We start from the raw sequence: 24,064 nt of genomic DNA, 5'->3' as shown, positions 1-24,064 counted from the left end.
ACACATTTTTATTTATGTCTAAAAAATTTCTCAAAGAAACTCCGACAAAATTCTTTCGGCGCTAACAGCTAGCATGCTAGCATATCCAGTAACATGCTAACAATCAGGTGTGTTGTACAGTAAAGAAGCAGTAGATCGTAAAGAAAAACAATATCGTTATAAATTGTGATCATTTACTTTTAACAATAATTCTGTACGTATTATTGAGGTTGTGCGTGTTTCTAAAGTGCACTTCAGTCGTGAGATTCCAAAGGGAAAAGGTCAACACATTGCACACTGATTTTTCTAACTTTCCGTAATTTCCCACCATTCCATTTGGTGTAAGGATAAAGAGGACATTTTGCTCTGCCCGAGACAAATTATGCGGTATCACGCACCCGCCGCTGCGTTTGATTATTAGAATCGCTTCAATAAAAGACATCTTACAAAACACGCTCAGCATTTTGGCTTTGTTTATTGGTCGGGTTCCCCGTGTTCTTCAAAACAGCCCAACCCAGCGTTTATCAGCCAAGACTTGCATTGAACTTATTGCTGAATTAACTGCAGATTATTAGAAACAGCTTTCAGATTTTAGCTAGCCGCCAGCGTGCGATGACAGCGCATCACAGTAAACGTTTGCGAGGGCGCACGTAGCTAATGCAATCAAACGGCTCGGGAACTTTCGAATCCTTGCATATCGACCGATGTGTGTGGTGTGCTCGAAGACCACAAGGTCAAGTCAGACTGACAGATGGTGTTCAATCTTGGCATTGAGGTGACATGTGGTTCTCATTTGCGCTAATGTTGTTTTTGTATTCATTATTCAGAATGTAAAGTAATGTCAAAGATTGATATTTGCATCCTTACCGCTGTCCAGGAGCCATATCTCCATTGGGTCCGATGCTGAGCAGAGTTATCTGGTGGAGGTGTGCTTTGGACCGGAGTGGCCCGTGGGCACGCCGCCATTTCACAGTCCTTCAGAACAAGCACACATAAAATTATTGTACGGTAAATTTCCTTCCCACACACAGTAGATAAAAATGATTTACTTTAGATTAAAAAAAAAAGTTACTTGTGTCTATATTGGAAAATAATTGTGCATTTTTCTTACAGCATGTTTGCTGCCCCCTAGTGGCCTAATTATTTTGTGTTTTGTGTGTACCTGGCTGTCACTGGGCCTGGCTGCAGCGTTACACTCTCTGTCATCCACCGTGTTGCCGTAGCCCCCCGACAAGCACCTCACTGCTCTCATCTGGTAGCCATGGCCACAAGTAACGGAACACTAGAAGACACAAAATCACACACACGAAAAAGCGGGGAAACCCAGTCAAACACATTTGGATTACAAAGTCGACACGTATGCCATCACACACACACACACGGACACACACACGGATCAGGTTTAGTCTGACAGGATATGAGGGGAAAGTGAAAGTGGCGTGGAGGAAATGGCAGCTGGAGTCGGAGCACGTCGCGTAACTCTTTGCTGTATCATGTTACAACACACAAACACACACAAATGTGAAGTATCGACTGTCATGGCTACCCAGGTTGCCTCTGTGACCTCATACTCCATTTGTCTGCTAAGTATTGATAGATTACAAATAATCGAGACAGGGGGAGGAGAAACAAGTCAGCTAAAGTAAATTTGATATTATATATATATATAAGATATTTATTATTTGTATAAATTTGAAAATTTTTGTTTGTGGTGTGGCGTGACGGTGTAAAACGGGTGCTTTGGTTTAATCAAGGTTGGAAACACGTGTAGTTTTTTTTTTTTATGCACTACTTAAAAAAGATGAAACCAAAAGCATATGCTTGTCGACACTTTGACAAGAAGTGAGATCTTATCAGGTGGGACCCGTGGTTGCAGACGTTTGAAAGCATCTGGCCGCCAAACTGCACGCCACACGTGAAAGCCATTTCCTCAGACAAGCCGCAGACGTATGTGCGTGTGTGCGTGCTTACTCACCGCTCCCCACACGCCGACCTGCCAGGATGCGCACTCGGGCAGCTCGCAGGTCCCGACCGATGGGGGCTTGCTGGACGGGTCGCACAAGTGCTCGTTGAGATTTTCTTCCCCGGTGGCCGCGGAGCACGAAACCTGCCTGTGTCGCCTTCCTTTACCGCACGTCACCAAGCACTAGAGGCCCGTGTCGAAAATTTGAAACACAAGAGCCCCGTCAATGACTTCCACGAATTCCAGTTTTTTGATCCATGAAGCGAAATGAAGTCATTTGTCAAGAATGACACTTTCCCCACCTCGGTCCACTCGCTGACGGTCCACTTGGGACACGGCTGGTCGTTGCAGAACTCCGTCAGAACTCTCTGGTATTCGCCGCACTCCCTGTCCACCAGCCGCCGACCCAGATTGTTCATGCAGTACGACTCTCGGCTGCGGCTGCCTCGTCCGCACGTTTTGGAGCACTGTTTTTTGAACGAACGTGACATTAAAATGAAAATTTATTTATTAAAATGATAATTTATTAAAATTTAAATGTACTCTTTCGGTCAGGGCGTTCTGCTATTATAACGAAATTCCAAGCATTTGGGAAAAAAACCGATTAATCGATTATCCATTCCCTTGATAATCGATTCGTTGTCGATTAATTGATTCATCTTCTAAAAAAAAATGTTTTTCTTACTTTAAGAGCCTGTCTTTCCATACCTGTGACCAAGCACTGTACTGCCAGCTCTTGAGAAGACAATCGCCGTGGCAGCTCTCTCGAGTCGGAGGTTTGACGATATCGGCGCAGGAGCTGGCCTCCGCTCGCTCGCTCTGCCTCTTCATCAGGTTGTACTTCATACACTGCACGTCCAGGCTGCGGTAGCCCGCACCGCACTTGGCCGAGCAGTCGCTCTTCCCGGCAACATGCCACCTGTTAAACATGACTTCGATATAATTCCACACGATGGCGTCAAAGCACTACCTCTGTCTAACAGAAACTCTTCAACTCAAAAAGAATTCCTGGCGACAGAATGCTACAAGATGGCGGCTGTACATTTTCCTGTGAGTGTCCTCGTGTGCATCTCACCTGACTTCACAGTCGTCGTTGCAGGGCTCGGTGACAGCGGCGGGACGTGGTAAGTGTTCACATCTCTGCTCCGATACTTCTAAGTGATCGCTCTTGCGCACACAGGCCGCCTTCCGCCGCCGCTCACCTGCGCCAAAACACAGATTGGCAAATCAGTCACCTAAAATGTCAACTAGATCCCACGGAGAACTTTGACCCACGAAAACCGGCCTTTAAAGGAAACTTGGTGGTGGGCAAAGGTGTCGAGCGACGTGAGACGCTTGGGTCGGACTAAGGTCAACAGGAGGGGGTTCAAGAGAGGGAGCGTTTTCCTTTTAAACGATTCCAGAGGTATTTTTAAGTGACGCTAATTTGTACTGACACTTCAATCTGGGTACTAATTTTCTCTGTAATAAGAAACTTTAGGGTAAATTCAAGTCACTTCTGCTTCCATTTTAGCGGCAGTCACAATTTGGGTGCTCCTTTATAAATATATTTGAAGTTTTCTATTAACTGCCAACCCAGTTAATATCTTTGACGTCTATAACCGTCAATGGCACTGAATGAGTTGGGATTTTTGCACGAGAAACAGTGGTGGAAAACCACAACAAGCATAAATACCTGTGCCAACATGAAACTAATAACAAAAAATTTCTTGGCATTCCAAATTTGAACGAGGTATTAAATGCAGGATTAGATTATTACGATTCTTTCTGGGAACTCGTGCGACCCCTCCATGAAATTTTATAGAAATCAGTTATGTTCTTCTGGCATAACACTGCGAACCAAGAGAAAATTATGAGCGCTCGAGTTTCAGTGCTTGGCAGGGGTAACAAACACTTAACCTCCTTGGGAGAGGCTCTCTTTTTTTTTTCCATCCTGAACTATGTCACGTTTCATATTCGACCCTCTTGCGGGTATTTGGCTGAAGGTCCAAACAACGAGGTTGAAAAAGGTGACGACATCCAGTTGAGGTCGTACCCTGACAGATGCGGTTGCACTCCAGCCAGGGACCCGAGGGATCCCACACAAACTGCTCGCTGTGCTCCTCGATGGGTATGCTGAAAGAGTAGCGGACGTCTGGGTTGTAAAGGTTTCCCACGCACAGGACCTGCGATGATGGCAGGGAGAGAGGCAAGGTCACAAAAAGCTTTTTTTATTTTGTCTGTGCAGAAATTCAACCTTTAAAACAGATATCAGGTACAAAGTTCTGATAAACAAAAGGGAAACAATACCAATAAAGTATACCAACTTTTATAGGCACAAAACCAGAGAGTGACTCTAATAGTGACTGAATCGTTCGTACATATCACACAAATCCAGGATTTTTTTTTTTTTTTGCTGTAAAGAAAAACTATTTGAATGGACAATGTGAAATTAGCATTTACGCCAAAGCTGTAAAGGTAGCGCGAAAGGAAAATACGACTAATATACAAAAAAAAATATTTCCAAAGATGTACACTACTAAATGAATCTGCAGTTGTTGATTTCTGTTAGAGTAAAAAGTAGGACTTTTGTGCCGAAATACGTTTTCAATTTTTAGTCAAATTTACAAACTGTGTCGCCATCTAGCGATCAAGAGTAGAATTACACCACAAAAAAGTGCTCTGGAAAAAATCGAGACAAAAAATAGCACATTGCATTATTGTAATGTGTGACTAAGACCCACGCCTGGGAACCAAACTCGATTGTAAACCGAGGACCTCCCGTGCAGTGATTTAGAAATGAACCTGCAGAACGAGCTCCTCTTCGATACGCTCCGTGCAGTTGATGCGCTCCACTTTAGTGTCCGAGCCGCTGTACTCGATGACGGTGCCTTTGAAGGTGATCTCCCTCTTGAACATGGCCACCACAAAGTTCCCATTCAGCAGGAAGTTGGACTGGCTGTCGGATAATGCTGGAAACAACGACAACAACAATCCATTGAAAACATGGGAATGGCGGACGCGCTGTTGTAAACAGTCATCCCGTCGCCAGCTCATTGTTCTGGAAAACCACATTTGCAGCACGTAGAGACACTGGCAGTCATAGATTGTTATGAACTTTGTTTACATTTGAGTTCGCATGTAAGCGAGTCATCTTCAACCAAAAAATGATTGCGGGTTTTGGAAGATGCGCCGCAAAGAGTCATATGTGCAAAACATGAACACACAGCAGTTCCATAAATATAAAAAATATACATATAAATATATAAAATATATATATATATTTTTTTTCAAATATATTTATATATATTTTTAAATATATTTTTTATGTATATTTTTATATATATATATATATATATGGTAAATATGCTTTTTAAATATATTTTTATATATATACACAAGGACCAGAGGGACAAACATGGTACAGCGTCGTAAAGGGCCACCATATGTTTTTTTCAAGCCACATGTGTTTCCTGACGGAGTGACTGGAGAAAGTCTTGAACCTCACTTGAACTAAAACGTCTTCATTTTCTTGCCCGCCTTCGTGCCGAGCTATCCGCTTTCGCCCACATGCGTCTAATTAGCACCTAGCGCCGCCTCATTTATCTTTCTCCAGGGCGTCTGACACTCCATTTACTTTCCCAAGCGGCGGCCCTCGCTGCCTTGACCAGCCGACCCCCATCCGTGTACACTAAACGCAAGAGACAGTTATTGAGTGGCTTTTCGGCGATAGTTTACGTCTCCTTCGCTGACAGCTTTCCTCGTCGGTCGCATGGGTCACCACAACAGGGCATTTGTGAAGGGGGCCCGGGGCATAATGGCATTGACCTAACTTACTGCGAGGCATCGAATATTAGCGTACCACCAGATGGCGGCAGCAAAACGTCACAACATCCGGCCAATATCAGTTGGTGGCACTATTCAAATAGTTACCTGCCAACTGAGCAATTTTGAGTATTTTGGAAGGCTGGGACGGATTAATCACAATTCAATTCATTACAATGGGGAAAGCCGATTTGAGATACAAATGTTTTGAGATACAAGCTACTCTTAAAGCCTTTACAACTTTTGCAACTACAAATTTGTAATAAATGTATGCCTTTTCCCTATGGCCCTAATTTCCCTCCTTTCCAGACAACTGGACTTTATCATCCCCATAAAAGAGGATTTATTGCTAATGTGACGTTCCCCGATGTTTTTTTGCATGTTATCCAACTCTGTTCCTAATAAATTGTAAAGCGAGCCGCCAGTTTCAATTTTGGATCAGCGCTCCAAGGAAAACTTGATATTACTTTAAAAAAACACGCATCTTCGCTCCGACTCACCGAGGTAGTTGTCGTCTTCTGGTTTTCCGGAGTAGCTGACCTGCTTAATATCAATGTTGGTAGCACCGGCTGGGATGCGGACCACTATGTTATAGCCTGAAGAGGAAAAACAGACAGAAAGCACGAAGAGATCAGACGCATTTTGAACTTTTTTAATAGTTTCACCATGCTCCAAAAGGGATGTCCGCTTCCAACCACCGGGGGACTCACGCACTTGGAAAAACACCCCCGAAATCAGGTCTCGTTTCAAATAACCTGCGGGAAGGCCCGTTGAAATCTCAGAGGCCCAACGGTGAAATGACATGTAATTATTCCCTGAAGCTACGATTTGGCCTGTAATTACCACACCGAGCGTGTTGTCACGTCATAAACTAACGCGGAGAACAAGTGGGCAACCCACAAAGAACACATTTGACAGAAAACATTTGATGGTGGAGATAAACTGTGAAATCAAAAACTAATATATGTTCAATGGGGTGGGAGCAACATAAAAAAAATCACAATAATTTCTGAACATCACTGAACATAATAAATAAATTCATAAAAATTAATATAAATAAATAATAATAAAAAAATACATATATATAGATAGACACGGGCATGTCTGCATCTTATGGTTCCGAGTTGAAATCTCGGCATTTGGAGTGGACTCCGGTTTCCTCCCACATTCCAAAAACATGCACGTTAGGTTTAATGAAAACCATAGGTAGGACAATGACTTGTTGTTTGTCCATGTTTGGTTGGCAACCAGTCCAAAGTAAACCCCGCCTCTCACCCCAACACTGTAAATAACACAACTTGTATTTTGGCGGGCTAAAACTATTTATTTTTTCCACAACAGGAAAAAATTTTGATGTGAACAGAATTATACAATATCCGTCTATCCGTTTGCAACAGACACAGGAGGGCCCCGATGGGATTCGAACCCAGAACCTCTCAACGGTGACCTAGACTCAACGCCATTGTCGTTCCTGCTATACCAAAACGAGAGCAGGGCGGCGGTAAAGGGTGTTGGTGTGGCTTCCACACCACCAGCCACAAGGGGGCAGCACTTGGTTTGCATATCCTCCACCTATCATCTACACAAGTCACGCCAGTCTCACCTTTAGAAAAACAAATAAGCACCTACGTACTACATATTCGCATTTGTTCTGGAGCTCATCCCAACTGACTTCAGAGGTGTAGTGGTACAAAACCGCCGCCCCCCCACTAAACAACCAAAAGAAGAAAAAAAAATCTGAGCAGCAACTTGATGAGGCTTAGAAGCAATCAGAATTTGGCCCCGGATCAAACCCTACATCACAAAAGTTTGTTTAAAAATGATGAGGTCAGGGCTGTCATCTGAACATTGGACAGTTTTAGACAAACATCAGTCCCCAAATTGGGCTGAGGCCCGACTATTCTTTTCGGAACAATCTGCGCGCGTTTAAAAAACAGAAGACACGATATGACCATAAGCTCAGCCAAGAAGTCTTATGTTTGTTTGCCAAAGGAGATATGAGGAAACTGTAGAAGCCAAGGACGAATCCTGTAGAACTGGGTGTAGTACATGATGGGGTTCAAGCGACCCAATTAGTTAGCTAGCTAGCGAGCTATGCTAGCCCTTCCCTCGGATAGACAGCCGGAGCGGCAAAGGTACACGACTCACCATACTGAGCATCGTTGAAGGTCCCTGCCTGTGTTTTACACGAGGAGTTGTCCCCGCCACACACACCGCACTTGTCATTCCTGGCCTTCGAGTTCAGGACGTGATCGCATCCCGCTTGCTGGGGACCAAAAGTTTGGATTGTGTACAAACTGTGGAATCATAGTGCAAATTGAAATGGTCGAGTGACAAACCCTGCAGAGCCCTTGGACGCAGATGTCGTAAGTGTCCGTGCCGCAAGGCGTGCCGTCGATGACGCGGTCCTTCAGTTGGTAATACGCCGTCGTCCCGGCAACCCGACAGAAGAGCTTGCAGCGATCGTTTAACTGGACTAAACAGAAAAAAATCAGGATTTCAAAAGGTCCTAAAGTTCTTCAAAAAGATCAAGTTGACTTACTGCCGCTGTATTTGGGCACCCAGCGGACGGTTGGGGGTAGACCGTTGATGTTGAAGTGCTTGCCGTCGAAATGAGAGCACTGGTCTTCGCGGAAGTCTTTGCGTCCTCGCGGACACGGTTCAGTGTTACACGAGCGGAACTTCATCCGTCGTCCAACGCAGAATTTACCGCCATTTCTAGGCCTGGAATAAAAAATACCCCGGGAAGGGAGATATCAGAGCTCACCTGGTTGCTCTCGAGCAGTTTCAGTTTCATAGGCTTCGAAGTTCCGAGTCTTACTCTGGCTTGTTGCAGTCTCTGGTGGTGCTCCGTGTCCCTCCTCCGCAGGACCTGGAGCAAGAGCTGTAGGGTCCCCAAGCACCCCACTCCCCATGGACCGGCTGCAGGTGCAGCTCCTTGTTGATACACATCCCGTGTCTGCAATACTGCAAGACGATAATCACAACACATCCCGTTAAGATTTAAGATGAGCACACCTGGGAAAGGTGATCCGCTTTGACTTTCAAATCCTTTGTTTACATCAACCTGTATTTGAAAAGAAACCCTAATTCCGTGCTTATCCTTGGGGGAGGGGGAGGATCCAATTCCACCAGATGTTCAAATACAGTGCCACGTTAACCTTAACGGAAATTTACAGGAATTATACGAGAATTTGACTATCACGTGTGAAGGTATGAAAATCTTGCTGACAATCGTTTCCAGAGTGGAAGAAAATGTCGCCAAACAAGAAGCAGAGAAAACATGACTTTGACGCTAACATCTTTTGCTTTTCTGACAACTCAAACTACAAAACAACTCAAGACGGCGAACGGGCTTTTGATAGAAAAAATAATAATTTGACACAGACCCGTAGCATGGCTGGAGTTGAACGTCAGTAGATTTATTTACATGCCGTTCTTCATTCGCTCCATGACCGGCATTATCTTTTCTCACGGTCGCGACAAACATTCTCCGCTACCTACTGCGACAGACTCTTTGTCCATACCGCAAAATATACAAATTGTGTTTGGATGGGAGGTGCCTAAAATCATGTGACTTCAAATCCAAAGCGTTGATCTGTTCGTCATTACAGATGTTTACGATCCTGACTTGCTGCAAGACCCTCTTCCATGCCTACCCGTTAAAAATCGTACTTGACGGATATTTTTATCGGTGGCAGTAATCGGCACGATTCCAGCCGATTCCGATTATCTTAATTCCCACAACTCAATCTTGGAAAATTCCCGTAATTTTGGAGCTCTATTCCCAACAAGCGAGGTACTTAGTATCTGAATCACATGAAGTGATAACAGCTCTCCTTTTGTGCGTAACCGAAACCTATTCTCTTCCTAAGTAGCATATCAGACGGGTTCTGTTCACTGGAAAAATGCGGGACATGACGGCAACTGAGCCCGTCGTCCGGCGGCACCTTGATAAGGAAACCCAAGCGCTAGCTCGTGATAAGACCAGAAAGCCGAGTTTCAAGCCGTTACTCCTTCCAGATGACAAATCTACTGTAGCTAATATCGCTCCCATTGGCCGACTTCCCGTCATACATGGTTGGCTTTGCTTCTGTGATTAAACTCGGGAGGATACGAGTAATCTCCGGGGTAATGGCCAATCTACGAGATAAATCTAACGTTATCACGGGAGATAAACACCTGCACACCAGACACAAAGTAGCTTCTCTCTGCAAGGCTTAAGTTACTTGTGTGTTTTCCGAACTTTGCGCACTTAATGATGCAGTGTGTAGACATTGACAGGTGTGAACCGCCGCGGGGTTATCGAGGAAACAAGCCGCAATCATTTCCTTAATCCCGACTGTGACATCCTGGTCTTTTTTCCCGGATCTGCTAAAGTAGAAATGAGATCCAGCGAGGGGTGAAATGGCTTCCACAGCTCGATAAGGCAAACAGGTGTTTTGTGCATTTTGGTTGGCGATGTCAAATTCAAGATCACGACGGCTTCAAAGGTTTCCCACAGCTGCATCAAATTACGTGTACATTGTACGTACGACAAAAAAATAATAAGTATTTTACAGTTTTCAATTATTTGAAATTAAATGGTGAAAAGTGTGCTTTATATTAAGTTAGTTAAAAATAAAAATAAAATAAAAGTTAAAAAAATGGGTTTTAAAATATGAATGAACATGTATTAATATTTATTTATGTAAATTTTCTATTCAACTTTCACGTGCATGCATTCAAAATTTATAATTCTTTTTTCATTTTCCTGTAATGCTAAAACTGTACAGAATGTAACAGTGGCTGGCAAAAATGAACAAAAGCACGATTTACGATTCGGAATAAAACATCTGCCTCATTTGCCCGCCAAAACATGACGACGTTTCAATTTTGTTCATTCTCGAAACCACCCCATAATAACCCTTGTGAGCGAAGGAACGCCACGTTTGGAATACGTTAAATGAATCCCCTTTTTTCTCACTCCAAAGACTTTCCTCCTTACTATTAAGGTCACCACTTTCCCTTCCATACCTCCCTTTTTTTTTCCCCCCTATGTAAGGGCCACCGCGGCGCAGGCAGCCCCCAAAGAAGTGTCAAACATGAGAGGGGGTGCCCGTCCGTCAGAGAGTTCCAAAGCCTGTGTAAGCCTCTGAGGCATTCCACTCCCTCCTCCCTCCACTGTGTTTACAAGCGCTGCGTTTGCCTTCAAAAGGGGATGCGCCTGAGAAGAAGAGGATGGACGGGAAGTTGGGAAGAAGGCAAAAAACATCTGTGCGAGACCATGCGTGAATGCCAAAGGTATTTGGTGTCAGAAGTAAGATCCAGAGGCCAGCGTAAACTGAACGCCGGGCCGTAGATTGCTCTGCCAGCTTGTCGGGTGATGTATGTGTCCCACGAGAAGACGCTTACACATGCTTTGAGATACAAGTTGAATTTGGTCTGTGTTCATGGTCATAACTCAAATAATGTTTTACCCATTGAAATGAATGGAAATGCTATTAATCCGTTTCAGTCACTCCTAACTAACACACTCAAAATTATCAATGTATTTTCTTATAAGGAAATTTGCACTCTATAATATCGCACATATGCTATATTTAAATATAATGTAAGTGGAAAATTGTGAAAAAAAAAAATGGAAAAAATCTAAGCATGGCCATCGGGGGCAGCATAATCCTGCAGACACAAATCAAGAGTTTTAGAAAGCAAGTGATTTAGTTGCTGTTGAGGATAAAGAATATATGCACGATTAAACATGATTAAATTGTCTGCATCTGTTGCTCTGTCATTCGTTTTCAAACATTTGTGGCTTTTAAGATCGCATTTATTGATGCTATCATTTCAAAAGCCGCACTAATGATTCATATGCTCAATGAAAGTGATTGAGTGGACCCCCGGCGGCTTCTCATGGCGGAGGACGTGGGCACGCTTAATTCCAATCAGCTATTAGTCGAGCGTGCTGACGTGAAATGCTTGTATTGACTTGACTTTTCCTAGAAAGGTTGTCAAAACTTGGAAATGACATTTGAAGGTCTTTGCGAGAGGAGCCCGTCCAGCTGCGACGAGCGTATGTTTCAAATTATGGATTTGAAAAAGACGCCTGTTGACTGGCTGACGACACGTGCGCACGTCCGCCACATTTCTGGGCCCTTCAAGCACGCCCAGAGGCTTTATTTTTTTAGATAATCGGGTACTCGCCGAGGATGTCGATACCAAATCTTCTAGTCCTCCTCGGCAGTAGGGAGGAAAAAATATTTGATGATACGAGGATGCTTGATATTTATGTAACGTGTAAATATGCAACATGGAGTCAAACCGTGCGGCCATAAGAGTGGAAGCTAACACAAAGATAGCATCTGAGGACGGCAGCATCTGCTCGCAGCTCCTCGGCTGGCTGCTTTGGATGCTCGCGGCCTGTAATTGACAGGAAACGGTTGCACAGAGCAGCTCATTTGAGGAATGACAAGGCAGCCGGCCCGTTCAACAAGGCCGTCACTCTTTCATTTGGCCCATCGCAACACGGAATCACCTTTCATGTCAGGGCCGACTCGTGGCATTTGGGGGTTGAGAACCGGAGCGCAAGAGGATTTGCGACTGGCACGTCAACCGCAACCAAGAAACGCCTTGTCTTGTCCACAATGCAACCCTCAATAACTCTCAACAATGCAACTCGCATGACTCTAAGATTCGTTTTGATTCGAGTCCAAAAAGTTCGATCGCATTTCCACGCCCGCTTGAATCCGATCCAATTCAGATATGAGAGGCCCTGAGAAAGTGATGACAGTGCATCAACTCCAAATCCGAGTTCACACATGCACGCCGTCCACCACAAGTGTGTCACGCTGCCGAGAGTTTGGCTCGGGCCAAACGCTCGCCGCTTCTTCGGCCAACAGACTCCATTCTTTCCCAGCTTTGCTTGTCAAGACCTGGCTGTCTCACTCTAATTGGCTCAAACAAAAGCAGGTTGTCATTCTGCCCTCTGACGGAATGCTCTGGAAACATATAACGACTCGCCGTTTTATTGAACACTCAATTGAGCAGCCATCAAGAGGATCCCGGCAGATAAATAGAAACGCTTGGTTCCATTCAAGGGCTTTTTGGACGAGTCGTTTATCAAGTGCCAGCGTCTTCTTCTGCCACCCACTGCGTGGCTACGTGGTGACAAGCGGGACCTTCAAAAGGGTCGGCATGTGGATGCGAGGGCTGAGCGGACCCCGGCTTTGGCTTGACAGGCCACTATTGAGCATGCTTGCTGGCCCTTAAACTCCCCCCCCTACACACACACACACACTTACGTAAAGAGGGCCACCACAGGCACGTACACGCAAAAAAAAAAAAAACATCAAAACAGACTGGATCCTTTTAAAGGTGGGGGGTGCAGAAGAAGAGAAGATGGGGGGTGGCGGCGGTATTTATAGGCAACAAGTGATGGGATGCCCTCATTAATTCACGGCTCACTGAGCCAGATGACAGACACGCCGCCAAGAGGTCATGTGACCGCATTAGTCACTCCAGCACCCTGTGAGGGGGGGGCTTGATGAGAGGGGGGATGGGGGGGGCACAGTGCCCCATTTCAACTAATCTGTAGACAGACGTTGCACTCTCCATCGATGGAGGAAACGTCCCCCAATTACCTGACATGGTTTGTTCCGTGACCTGAGAAGAAACACTTCTCAGAGTGCATACAATGACACATTTTGGCCGTTTCCTTATATTATATTATATTATATTATATTATATTATATATTTCAAATCACATAATATTTTTGGGCGATTTTTAAGGCTTCAAATTTGAGTCCTGAAATAAATTTTGCCCAGAATAATTATTTTTCCAGGCAGTTTTCAGGCATGCAGATGTGCCCAAAAGACTCTCTTTTAATAACATCATCGACAGTTGACCTTTCAAACTGTCATCTCTCTATTGCTCCATTTTTAGTCACACGTGATACGTTGTCAGAATAGGCGTAGGAATTCTTGAATGGTGGCCAAAAAACATGAGGTGACCTTTGACGGCTAAATGATAATTAGCTCACGCGTGCCACGCGTAGAAATTCTCTGAAGATGAAGAAACAATGGGAGGAGAAGAACACAGCTGCCAATTGTCGGCGTGCAGATGTCACACATTGGAAAGAATCACGACTTATGGATCCAGCAGTGATCGACATCACAGGTGTCAAACTTAAGGCCCGTGGGCCAGATGTGGCCTCATGATCCCAAACTTTTCTTCAATTTAAACAACCTTAGGATAATAAAAAGTGCTAATGCAAGCATTACTGTTCCCAATCACACTTTTAAAATAACTGACCTTGCCTGAGAGTCAGTTTTGATTGTGCTAAACGTGACACGGTTCCAACCTAATCAATGTTTAGACAACTCCAATGAAGTTTAATCATCCATTTGACTGAGCTGGGCTCAAGTTAGGTCAAGGAGGCTCGATTAAAAGTCTCTTCAAAGCGCGAGACTCAAACGCCGCAGGGCCATTACTCTTTAGTGCAGTTGTTGTAGTTGGATTAAGATGTTAGCTATCAACGGTTAAACTCAAGCGGGAGACACACTGGAGACAAAAACGAAGAAGAAGGTCGATTGGATTTGGAGGTGAGTTGGAAAAAGACGGCGAGAGGTCAGAAGGTTAAGAACGGGAGACTTGCTTCGTTCAAGTCATGAATACTAAACTCCCTCTCGCGCCTCCTCCTGGCTCTTCTCCCGCAGGAGCGAGCAAGCTCCTTTGTGGTGGGCTCCGTTACAGCCCTAACCGCTGACCCACTCAGCCGCCGCTTAAAGGTTTGGGGGTCACGGGTTCACCACAAGGTGACTCAAGTGTGATGAGCCGGCCATCTTTCAAAGGCGCCGCCACGTCTTCACCTTTCCCTTGCTTTGTTTTTTTCTTCCGTTCTTTCATTTTCCGCAACCTTCCCTCCTCCCCTTCTTTGTTTTTTATTTTTGCACGTAACCTCAGCAACTGACCCACCGTCTCAGCTCTAATTAGCATAGCACCCCGGGGCGAGGAGAACATGAAGGCTAATGGGGGTTGGGGCCTCCCGACAACACGGAGGGGAAAAGAAAAGCGCTGGTCACCTGACTGGTTTACATTGAGTCCTTCATGCAGAAACACAATAAATTGATTTTTTTTTCCCCTCCATGTCGGAAAATAAATGTTTAATGAATTGTGTACAAATATGTTTAAATTAGCCGGTGGGGGCCATGAACCTACGTTAATCTGATTTGCGAAATGACCTACATTTATATTCAGGTAAGTCTAACTTGACAATTTAAAGTCACATTCGAGGATTTTTTTTTTTTTTGCACTCACCATTCCATGTCCGCATTCAGTCCCGTCAGCAAGCGGCATGTGCTGTGTGCGACATCCTTTATGGTCCCCCTCTGCGCTGGTACACCACAGCCTTTTACATTGTTTCTGCGTGAGAGAAATGGTAAAAAAAAAAGAGAATTAATCATCTATAATTTGCCAGGTTTCCAAAACAACCCATGAAGCATTTCAGCCACGATTGGAGTTTTTAAAATTAAAAATCAGAGGCGGTAGAGTCATACTGTGTTTTTAAAATGTTTTCCTTTCACGTCTTGGGGATTAGGAGTCGCCCCTCGTTGCTCTCTGAGGCAAAACTCATATCTAAAAATCGGAGTTTTAATTAGCAGTGGTGCCACAAATACGAGGGAGTGCGCCGGTGATATTTCAAAAAAAGCAATTTAAAATATAATCAAAATTTAATATAATATAGTGTCAAACCGCAATTATTGGGAAATAAATAAATAAAATTAACCAAAATAATACCATCCAACTAAAATATACTATAAACTATATTTTAATTAAAATAAAATGAAATATACAAACTATTAATAACAAATACATTATAACATTTACATAAAATGTAATCTACCCTTTAGTTACCATAAAATAAAACGTAAAAAATATACATTAGCCCCCCCCAGAAAAATCATATTTGAGAAATTTCCACCAACCAACTTGTTCTACAACACAAGCCCACTTACCATGTAAGGGCAAATTTGTGAGCCGGGTCCAAACATGAGTTCACACTGTTTGTTGGCGTTGTAGATTTGACCAGGGAGGAGATTGGGCAGATCATACGTCCTGCCTACGGGCTCATCCAAAAGGCACTCCCCGTAGCCAGTGCTGCGTTAAATAAAAACACCAGCCATGTGAATGAATAACAAATTCACACGAGCATGGGTGGAGATGGACAACAACATCAGATGGGACTGAAAAGGATCTGCGGGACTTTTGATTAGGGCGTATTTTCTTCGCTGAAGGCAAACACGAGAATTTGGACTCGATTAAATTGGCTCGACCGTGCCTGGATTAGGGCGTAATGACAGACTGCTCCCTAGATGAACCTCTCCCTCAAACCAGCGACTTGCAAACACAGCTGGCGTGAATGTACAAAATCATCACTTGGCACTTGTGGAAAAAAAAAGGCCAACACGTGCGAGGATCTTTTTTTTGTCGAGAAGTCTTAAAAGAGGAAACGAGGTGGATGAGGCGTGTCGTTAAAAACTTCATCCTGGAAGGAGAAGCTAAAGCACCTGTGAGGACAAAGCTAAGACCGCAACGACAGGGCGGCGATTATGCGGGATTATCCTCGGCTAACATCGCTTTGTGTCGCTCCCCTTTCATTTCCGTGAAGTTTTGACAAGTGTAGCAAACGTCACTTAAAACGAGACACAAATTCAAGTTGATGGGAAATGGCTGCTTGTCTTGGATTTTTTTTTTTTTTAATTGCTCGTATACAGAATATATACTTTTAATCTGAAAACTCGTTCCGGTTGGTTAAATTAGCCAGGGGTTGAACATCTGCGCCGCAAAGACGATCCAATTGCACTTAAAAGTGACAAAGGGGAGTCAAGCCCTGGTTGTCATGGTAACAAGGTCGACGTACTACCAAAGAATATGTCATATAGACAGACGGTCCCTTATTAGCACATCTCTCAGCAGCAGTCAAATGGAATTCATATTATTACGTTGAAGGCCGAGAGAAAGATGTCATTTTGACATATTTTTAAAGACCATCAAGAAGTCTGTTCTTATAGTCCTGCACACCTGGCAGCCGTCCGGAGACATGAAAGCGGTTGATCGTCATCACATGACTTTTGGAGATGGCGAAATGTGTCATGGACGAAGAAGAAACTTGCTAGTGTAGTGGTTCCCATAGCTGACATATTTGTTTTCCTTTGCATTCTTTTATTTTAAATAAATGTTTAAATTTAATTAATTAATTAAATGGTTAACCTTTAATTTAGCCATTTGAATTTTTTCCTTTGCATTCTTTTATTTTAAATAAATTTTTAAATTTAATTAATTAATTAAAATTCAATGATTTATTTAACATTTTTAGGGGGTGTCACTGTTTACATAACTGACTTTCCTACAGCTGGCATCCATTTCCATTAAATAAAAATGTGTATGAATATCCCAGGAAGCTTATAAAATACTAAAAATGTGTCCCTTGAGTTAAAAACTGCAATATATATAGTGAAATAAATATTTAAAAATAAAATGCATTTTTCAAAAGGGTAACATCATCACACGCATTGCTGACGACAACGTCGTTTGTCACTGATGTCCTCTTTAAGACTTCTACATCTAATTGGATTCAATCAATCGGCATCCAGCCAGGAGCGGGATGAATGCTTTCTTTATGTCGGGTTGGACTCTAAATGACATTGCAGGTTTTTGTTTTTTTTTCTCCTGCAACAGTGATGTCAAAAAGAGGACGTTTGAGAGGTCTTTTGGGGGGGGCTGCGGATTGAATTCGGGGCGAGTACGTGCAGTCAAAACATGGACGTACTCGAACCAGGTGGACCCACAGGAGTAGTCTGAATCAATACTCGTCATTGTTAGCTTGAGAGCGACTTCAAAAAGCGCTCTCGAGGGTATTTCCCACCAATGCACTCGAGCCGTCGCTACGCAAGCGCCATATGCTGACTATTTAACAGACTCACATTGTCATGGGTGCTGCACAGAAGTTGCAGAAAGACTCATGAATGCTGGAATGTTCCATGTCATGAAACCGCATCCAAAAAAATGGGATGCTCAGCCTTGTAAATGCAAATGAGCATTCGCCTAAAAACGCCTTAACGAGATTCAACCAGTTAACAAGGCGGCCCTTTGTGAATATTTACACAATTAGTTATTGTCCATTTGCTCTATTTCCAATCAAAATAACGTAGCTAGCCACATTAGCAAAGTTGCTAGCACCATGGACAGCTATGTTGGTTCAAAAGCTAGTGTTGCTAATGAGCTAGTGGTATTCAATAATTATTTAGCAGCTCATAAGCTATTTTCTATTTATTTCTTTATCTGTTTATTTATTTTTTCAGTAAATGAGCAGCTTGTGAGTGTGGAATCTAGGCAGCCGCTAGTGGTAGCCGCTAATGCAGCGAGATGTTACTTAGCTAGCTGTTTCGACATCATCACTTATCAAGTGTGCGTTAAGTCCAGACAATGTGGCAATATTATCGTGTACATACTCGAGGAACTCCGTGATGTACTTGCGGCTGCACTTGGACCACGACCAGGGGTTGGTGTCATGGTTAAGGGTGGGAGCCATGACATGGTACTGGTGCTTCATGCCGGCCTCTTTACATTTGGGGTTATCATCGTGGGGCATGTTGAACCTGGTAGACAGTAAGAGGGTGAGAAAATTGATCCTGTTGGCATAACAATGGTTGAATAATCATCATGTAAAATACTTCAAATCAAATGTAATTGGATTTATGCAGATTAAATCCTCTCATCTTGCGTAATGACCAAATTATCTGGTATTTCTTTTCGGTTGCTCTGCTAATCTTAGCTAATCCGTTATTGGTCAAATGGGAGCAAAAATGTTTGACCCAGTCTTTTGGCATATAAAATAAAACATATGCCTCTAATGACAGAGTCAAAAAAAACAAAAAAAAACAGCGTACATTCCCCGGCTGCTAATAAACAAAGAAAACAGAGCTGATGTATATAAAACAAAGGGCGCCGCCGTGCATCTGCAAATTAATGAATTCATCCTGCTTGTCTGCTATTGGCAAGCTTATAAAAGTCCATTTTCTTGATGCTGTGCAGAATCCGGACGGGTCGCTCTGCTTCTCGCATGCACGTGCGCGTGTGTGTGTATTTACACACAGCAGCCCGGCGCAGCTGTAGGATGTCTAAGATGTTTACAACAGGATGTGGGTCAGCGCTGGCTGCAATGTCAGTGTGCATGTGCGTCCGTGCGTGCGTGTGTGTGTGTGAACGCTGATTGACTTGACGTGAATTTACAGCATGAGGTCTCGAAGGCCTCAAAGAGATAAGAAGCTGTTAGTGTAATGAGGCCGTAAATCAGCCAGTTCGGTGCCCCCTCGGGGAGGGAACGCATCGTTTAGGAGAATCAATGGCGGCGGCGGCGCAGCAGGCATTGAGTTGGAGGCACAAATATGCGTCTGAAATGCCCACTGAGGCTCGCTGGAATGTCTGCGGGTTTATGACGACGCTTCCATTCTGGAAGTATCAATTAAATAAGTCATTTTTACACAAAGTCAGACAAGCACCTGCCAAAAAGGAAGAGGAATTATACTATAAATCCAATTTTTTTCCATATTATTGATTGCCTCTTGTCAATTTTGCATATTTAGGATTCAAGACATTTAACCTCAAACTTGATTAAGATCGACTATCAATGCTTGGGGGGTCCTCCGAGCCATTTGAGAAGGGCCTCCAGTCCATTAGTGCAAATTGGGTCCCTAATCCTGCGCAATTCTGTTGAGTGGCTCCCACTACCTGACACGGGCTTTCCCAGGCCCGCTAAATAGTCTCGCCTGTGAACGCGGCGATTAAACGCGCCGAATGGACCGCGCCAACTGGCTCGAGCCGACTGACTCGACAGCTGCTGAAATTGAAATACATACGCAGACAGGTAATGCTTGAGATTCTTTACAGCTAATATTTTGGTATGTACGAGAACTAAAATCCGACCCCCTTGGCGCCCCAACTTGGCCCTATCCATCGACGACGTGGAACTTACACATGGCCCAGCTCGTGAGCGATGGTGAAGGAAGCGCTAATTCCGTTTTCCTCGCTGATAGAACAGCTGCGGTAGTGGTCGCACATGGTCCCCAGTTCTGCGAGCCCTGTAAACACGTAGACGATGTACTCCTTTGACTATTAAAACGTTTCTTCCGCTAAGAGAGATTAACCCCGCTTTCTACCACTCTGCCCCTTCACTATAATGCTATTAGCCGTCTTGCCATAAACACATTACTGCACGCTTTATGAGCTCGGAGCGGAAAGTTCATTTTAGAGAAGTCTTACCGAGAGTGTCACACTTGTCTTTTGCGCGGCAAATATCTTCCCTAAGGGAGAGAAAAAATAAATCAATATATATTTTGGAAGATGATTGATTTTTAGCGGCAATCGTACCTGGTGATGAGGAGGGCGGTGTCGTGGTGAGAGGGGTGATTGTCGTCCTTGACGTTTTGCTTCTGCTGCCAGGTGCAGAAGTTGTGCAAAGTGGTGGCGGCGTTGAAACTCACCGTGGGGCCATCCTGGGAAACATAAAAATATCCATGCTGATTTCCAGGAGGATTGTTAATGTTTACAAATCACACCGAAACGACCAAGACCTGTTCATTGTGGATGACGATCAGCTTGACAATCAAGATATTGATGAGGTTTCCCACGCTGGGGTCTTTGTACACTGCTGCTACCTGTAACAAAGACAAGGCACAGACAAAAAAAATGCAAACTTCCAAAAACCTGAACCACTTTGCGCTTGGAATGCTAATAATGCAAATTACAGTCCACTGGGGGCGACTTAACGTGACCTGATATACCGTTCAACATATCCAGGGTCTTAAAAGTAAATTTCATTAGCCTCCTCAACAGGCGCCTTGAACACAGCGGCCGACTTAAAGCTGAGCGCCGGCCAAACATTCCCTCGCTCGTTTTCCCCTCCACTTCCCTCGCCGTGCCGGTGCACCCCTGTCACGGTCGGCAAGCGGTCTCCTCGGGCCGTGTGCAGCCTCCTGACAGGAACTCATTAGTACACTATAAACATTTAGCTCGTCTCAGCCCTGAGGGGGGGACGTAAACAGCGGCCGGGCCTGTCTTTGCTCGCTCTTTGTCCAACTCAAACACAGCACCTTGCTCCTTCTGTCTGGCCCCCGTTACAGTGGTCAGAAAAGTTTCTAAACTTTCACCATATATCTTCCAGAGTTCCTTCAAGCTAAAGAAAAAGCTCAACGCGTCCCCTCCTCAATGTTAAGTATTATCCAAATACCCGAGTCAGCAGCTAATAGTCTTCCTGGATCGGCACCAATGAGCTATTCCTACTACGGCGCTAGTTTTATGACTCCGCTGGGAGAAGACGTCTACATTGTTGGTCGGCTCGTGTAAACACTGGCGGGAGAAATGTTGGGATGTCAAACTGTTTGCTTTACGGTCCCCACTGTACCTGATCGGACTATTTTCAGACACAACGATCTTTGCTCGGTCACTCAAGATAATTCTGCTTTGACCCGAGTCGCGCTACCTCCCAAGTAGTCAATTTTAACATCACTCATCTTGGCTCTTGTCAATAGGAATGGCCGTTCGAGTCAATTAAATTGATTATCGTAACCACTCAAAGTGAAGTACATCTGCCGGATAGTTCTTTGGAATTTCTGTAATAATGTTTAGAAACATTATTTTACTTACTACTGACATGATTGTTAGGATGTAGTGTTCCAGATTGCGTCCGTGGTGACGTGCCATCTTGGCGTCGGCCGTCACCATCAGCTCGACGTAGCGAGGGTAGGAAAGGAAGCGCTTGCGTCGGCGCAGGTGCTTGGGCTGCGTTGCGTTAGCGCCGTTAGCGGCGTTAGCGTCCACGGCGGCTCGGAGAGAGTTTAGCTCGTCGCTCATGTTCCCTCGACTCTCCAAAGACACTGTCGTCTTGCTGTCATCTGAATGGAGACGGAAATAGAAGTAACAAATGTTTACTTGAAATAATAACGTGATCTTTAATATTAACATTAACACTAAATGACATAAAATCAGCTTTTTTGTTTAATTTCAGATAATAAGAATTCTGCAAGAATCAAAATCCATTGACTAAAAAAAAAATATTTTAATTTAGTAATTTACAACACTGGTGTAACAGACATCTGAAATATTGTTTTAGCGCTAATATTAGCACTATTGCTAACTCAATGTATTTTTCAGCTAAATTAGAAGATGCCAATTAGCAATTTAGCTATAACTTTAGTTTTTGTTCATTTATCAATGCCAGAGGATTTTTAAAAGTGTTTTGGTACGTAGAAATGTTTTTTATTTTTTTATTTTATGATTTCTGTAGTTTTTATGAAGGATTATATCGTTGGGAAGGGCACCTCTCATGTTTTGCTAGCACTAATATAACTCGGGGTGAGGGTTTATGCTCTCGGAGGTCACATTAACTTTTTCCTTCGGCATTTTCTAACACTTAAAAGAAAAGGGGAATCCAAATGAAACATAAACAGACATTCATGGAGCATTTTATGACTGAGCGCACAAGAGGCGAGCATACTTTGGAGTCCATCGACCTCACCAACCGCCTCAACTTTTGGGTGAAGTGTCCCTTTGTCTTGTCTGCGGTCAATCTTTCCAGACAGTCAGACAGAGAGAGATTGTGTGAAACTGTTAGCTCAGTGAAAAGCCAAAAAAAAGAAAGAAAGAACTTGTTGAGATTATTCAAGCGATGCCCCCAGCGGGCACGCGAGGCAGAGCGTGACTCCCTGGCACAATGGCCGCGTAGCCCCTCGCTGCCGTGAGGCCGAGCCCCATGCCAGCGCCTGTGTCTCAGAGGAAGAGCCAAGCCCGCCTGTGCTCGTGCACACAGCCAGAACAGAGCTTTGTATTTTACAGGAAAAAAAAAAAAAAAATCTCTGGAACCCAAAAGCCTTCGCTAAAGCCCTTAAACAGACTCATCTCCGTAGATAGTCCGACTTCAAAGGGATTAGCATGTAAGGAGAAGCTCGAAGAAATTGCCTTTAAGTCGAGATAAAAAAAAAAAATCTGAAGAGTGGGAGGTGAAAATATGGTCAGTGTTTTAATAGCCTCAAAATCAGCGCAGATTAGCCGGACATAACCTCTCCCAAAGCGCATTAGGTTCAAATCGGCCTCTCGTCGAGTCCTGAGCTGCTACTTACACCATGACAGGACAGAGGGGACTGCCCTGACTCGCACCGAGACCAGGCGTCAGTCACCATTCACGACCAATCGGCATCCCTTAAAGTAGCGGTCGCGTTAGCCGACGATGTGAACGGCTTACAAGTAAACAGCCCTGAACGCAAATTTTCATGCTAGCAGATTAGCGCTTTTCCACAAAAAAGCCAACTCATCATCAGTATGGTTTCAATCCAACGAAAATGTCTTTGGCCGTATTTGACGCTTTAGCGCTTTTGATCCGCTGAAGCCAAGTAGATTTGATTCGGTGGTATCCGATAGGCCAGACAGATCCGAGCATGCCTTGGCGGCTATATCGTCGGATAAAGTCTATATCTTTAATGGCTGCCATGTGTTAGCGCTTATTGAAGCCGACGTGTCGTGTCTGTGGAGTTGCCGTGACAGATTCCAGCTGGGGTTATTTTCTGCCACTGTCGACTGTCTGGGGTATTCTTAAAAAGACCCGTGGAGGAATGGCTGGCTCCGTCTTGATTGACAGTCACTGACAGTTAGAGGTGAGGAGATACGACAGGTGAGTGATGGTTCCTCATTGCCTTGGACTGGGGCCAGAGAAACATCAGCGTCGTCGCCTATCGATCGGTTGACAACGTGAACTTCTGACCTGTTGAGATCAGCTAATTTTGTTTACATGAGATCTTAATAATGTTATTATTCTTTTCATTTTTAAGTTATTGTTAAAAGTTCATTAAAAAAAACATTTTTCCTTTGTTTGTATGGGTTTTCTGTAACCCTGGTTGAATTTATTTGATATTTTTCTGTTTTTTTCTGATAACCTTTAAAAAATTATGCAATTTTGCTATAATTTTTTGGTATTTTTCTTAAAAATCTTTTTGTTGTTAAAATGTCCTCATTCTTGCCCATATACACCTTGACTGCTCCGATAGTCCATATCAGCTGGAACGATAGCTCCCACATAGCTGCCAAGCTGCAAACGACACAAAAGCACGAAAAAAAAAAAAAAAACGACACTGGCCCCTCGCCAGCTTTTGTCATTCACATTCATCACAAGTATTTCGGTCCGCTCCTCCAAACACATTCTTGGACAGACCACCGCTGAGCAGTTTTCAGCATGTCTCCAAAGCACTACTGTAAGTCTACAAAAGCAGATAAAAGTTGAGTCATTTAAT

At 43.9% G+C, this 24,064-nt stretch overlaps 1 protein-coding gene across 3 annotated transcripts in view; it reads right to left on the bottom strand.

Annotated features, from left to right (window-relative positions):
• LOC125970828 (A disintegrin and metalloproteinase with thrombospondin motifs 20) overlaps nucleotides 1-24,064 on the bottom strand; it is a 65,820-nt gene that overhangs the window by 17,858 nt on the left and 23,898 nt on the right. For all 3 annotated transcript variants that reach the window (XM_068650931.1, XM_049723491.1, XM_049723495.2), the window contains 21 exons: nucleotides 21,429-21,676; nucleotides 20,357-20,440; nucleotides 20,154-20,278; nucleotides 20,046-20,086; nucleotides 19,759-19,864; nucleotides 18,236-18,382; nucleotides 15,740-15,881; nucleotides 15,042-15,146; nucleotides 8,568-8,713; nucleotides 8,289-8,470; nucleotides 8,086-8,222; nucleotides 7,895-8,012; nucleotides 6,247-6,342; nucleotides 4,727-4,893; nucleotides 3,978-4,107; nucleotides 3,018-3,144; nucleotides 2,651-2,861; nucleotides 2,245-2,409; nucleotides 1,955-2,125; nucleotides 1,142-1,261; nucleotides 847-954 (listed from right to left, as the gene is read on the bottom strand). In XM_068650931.1, coding sequence (XP_068507032.1) covers nucleotides 847-954; nucleotides 1,142-1,261; nucleotides 1,955-2,125; nucleotides 2,245-2,409; nucleotides 2,651-2,861; nucleotides 3,018-3,144; nucleotides 3,978-4,107; nucleotides 4,727-4,893; nucleotides 6,247-6,342; nucleotides 7,895-8,012; nucleotides 8,086-8,222; nucleotides 8,289-8,470; nucleotides 8,568-8,713; nucleotides 15,042-15,146; nucleotides 15,740-15,881; nucleotides 18,236-18,382; nucleotides 19,759-19,864; nucleotides 20,046-20,086; nucleotides 20,154-20,278; nucleotides 20,357-20,440; nucleotides 21,429-21,676 — 2,876 coding nt within the window. The remainder of the gene's footprint in view (nucleotides 1-846; nucleotides 955-1,141; nucleotides 1,262-1,954; nucleotides 2,126-2,244; nucleotides 2,410-2,650; nucleotides 2,862-3,017; nucleotides 3,145-3,977; nucleotides 4,108-4,726; nucleotides 4,894-6,246; nucleotides 6,343-7,894; nucleotides 8,013-8,085; nucleotides 8,223-8,288; nucleotides 8,471-8,567; nucleotides 8,714-15,041; nucleotides 15,147-15,739; nucleotides 15,882-18,235; nucleotides 18,383-19,758; nucleotides 19,865-20,045; nucleotides 20,087-20,153; nucleotides 20,279-20,356; nucleotides 20,441-21,428; nucleotides 21,677-24,064) is intronic.

Source organism: Syngnathus scovelli, chromosome 6 (assembly GCF_024217435.2).
Source record: "Syngnathus scovelli strain Florida chromosome 6, RoL_Ssco_1.2, whole genome shotgun sequence".
NCBI lineage: Eukaryota > Metazoa > Chordata > Actinopteri > Syngnathiformes > Syngnathidae > Syngnathus > Syngnathus scovelli.
This window is presented reverse-complemented; position numbering and strand designations above follow the sequence as displayed.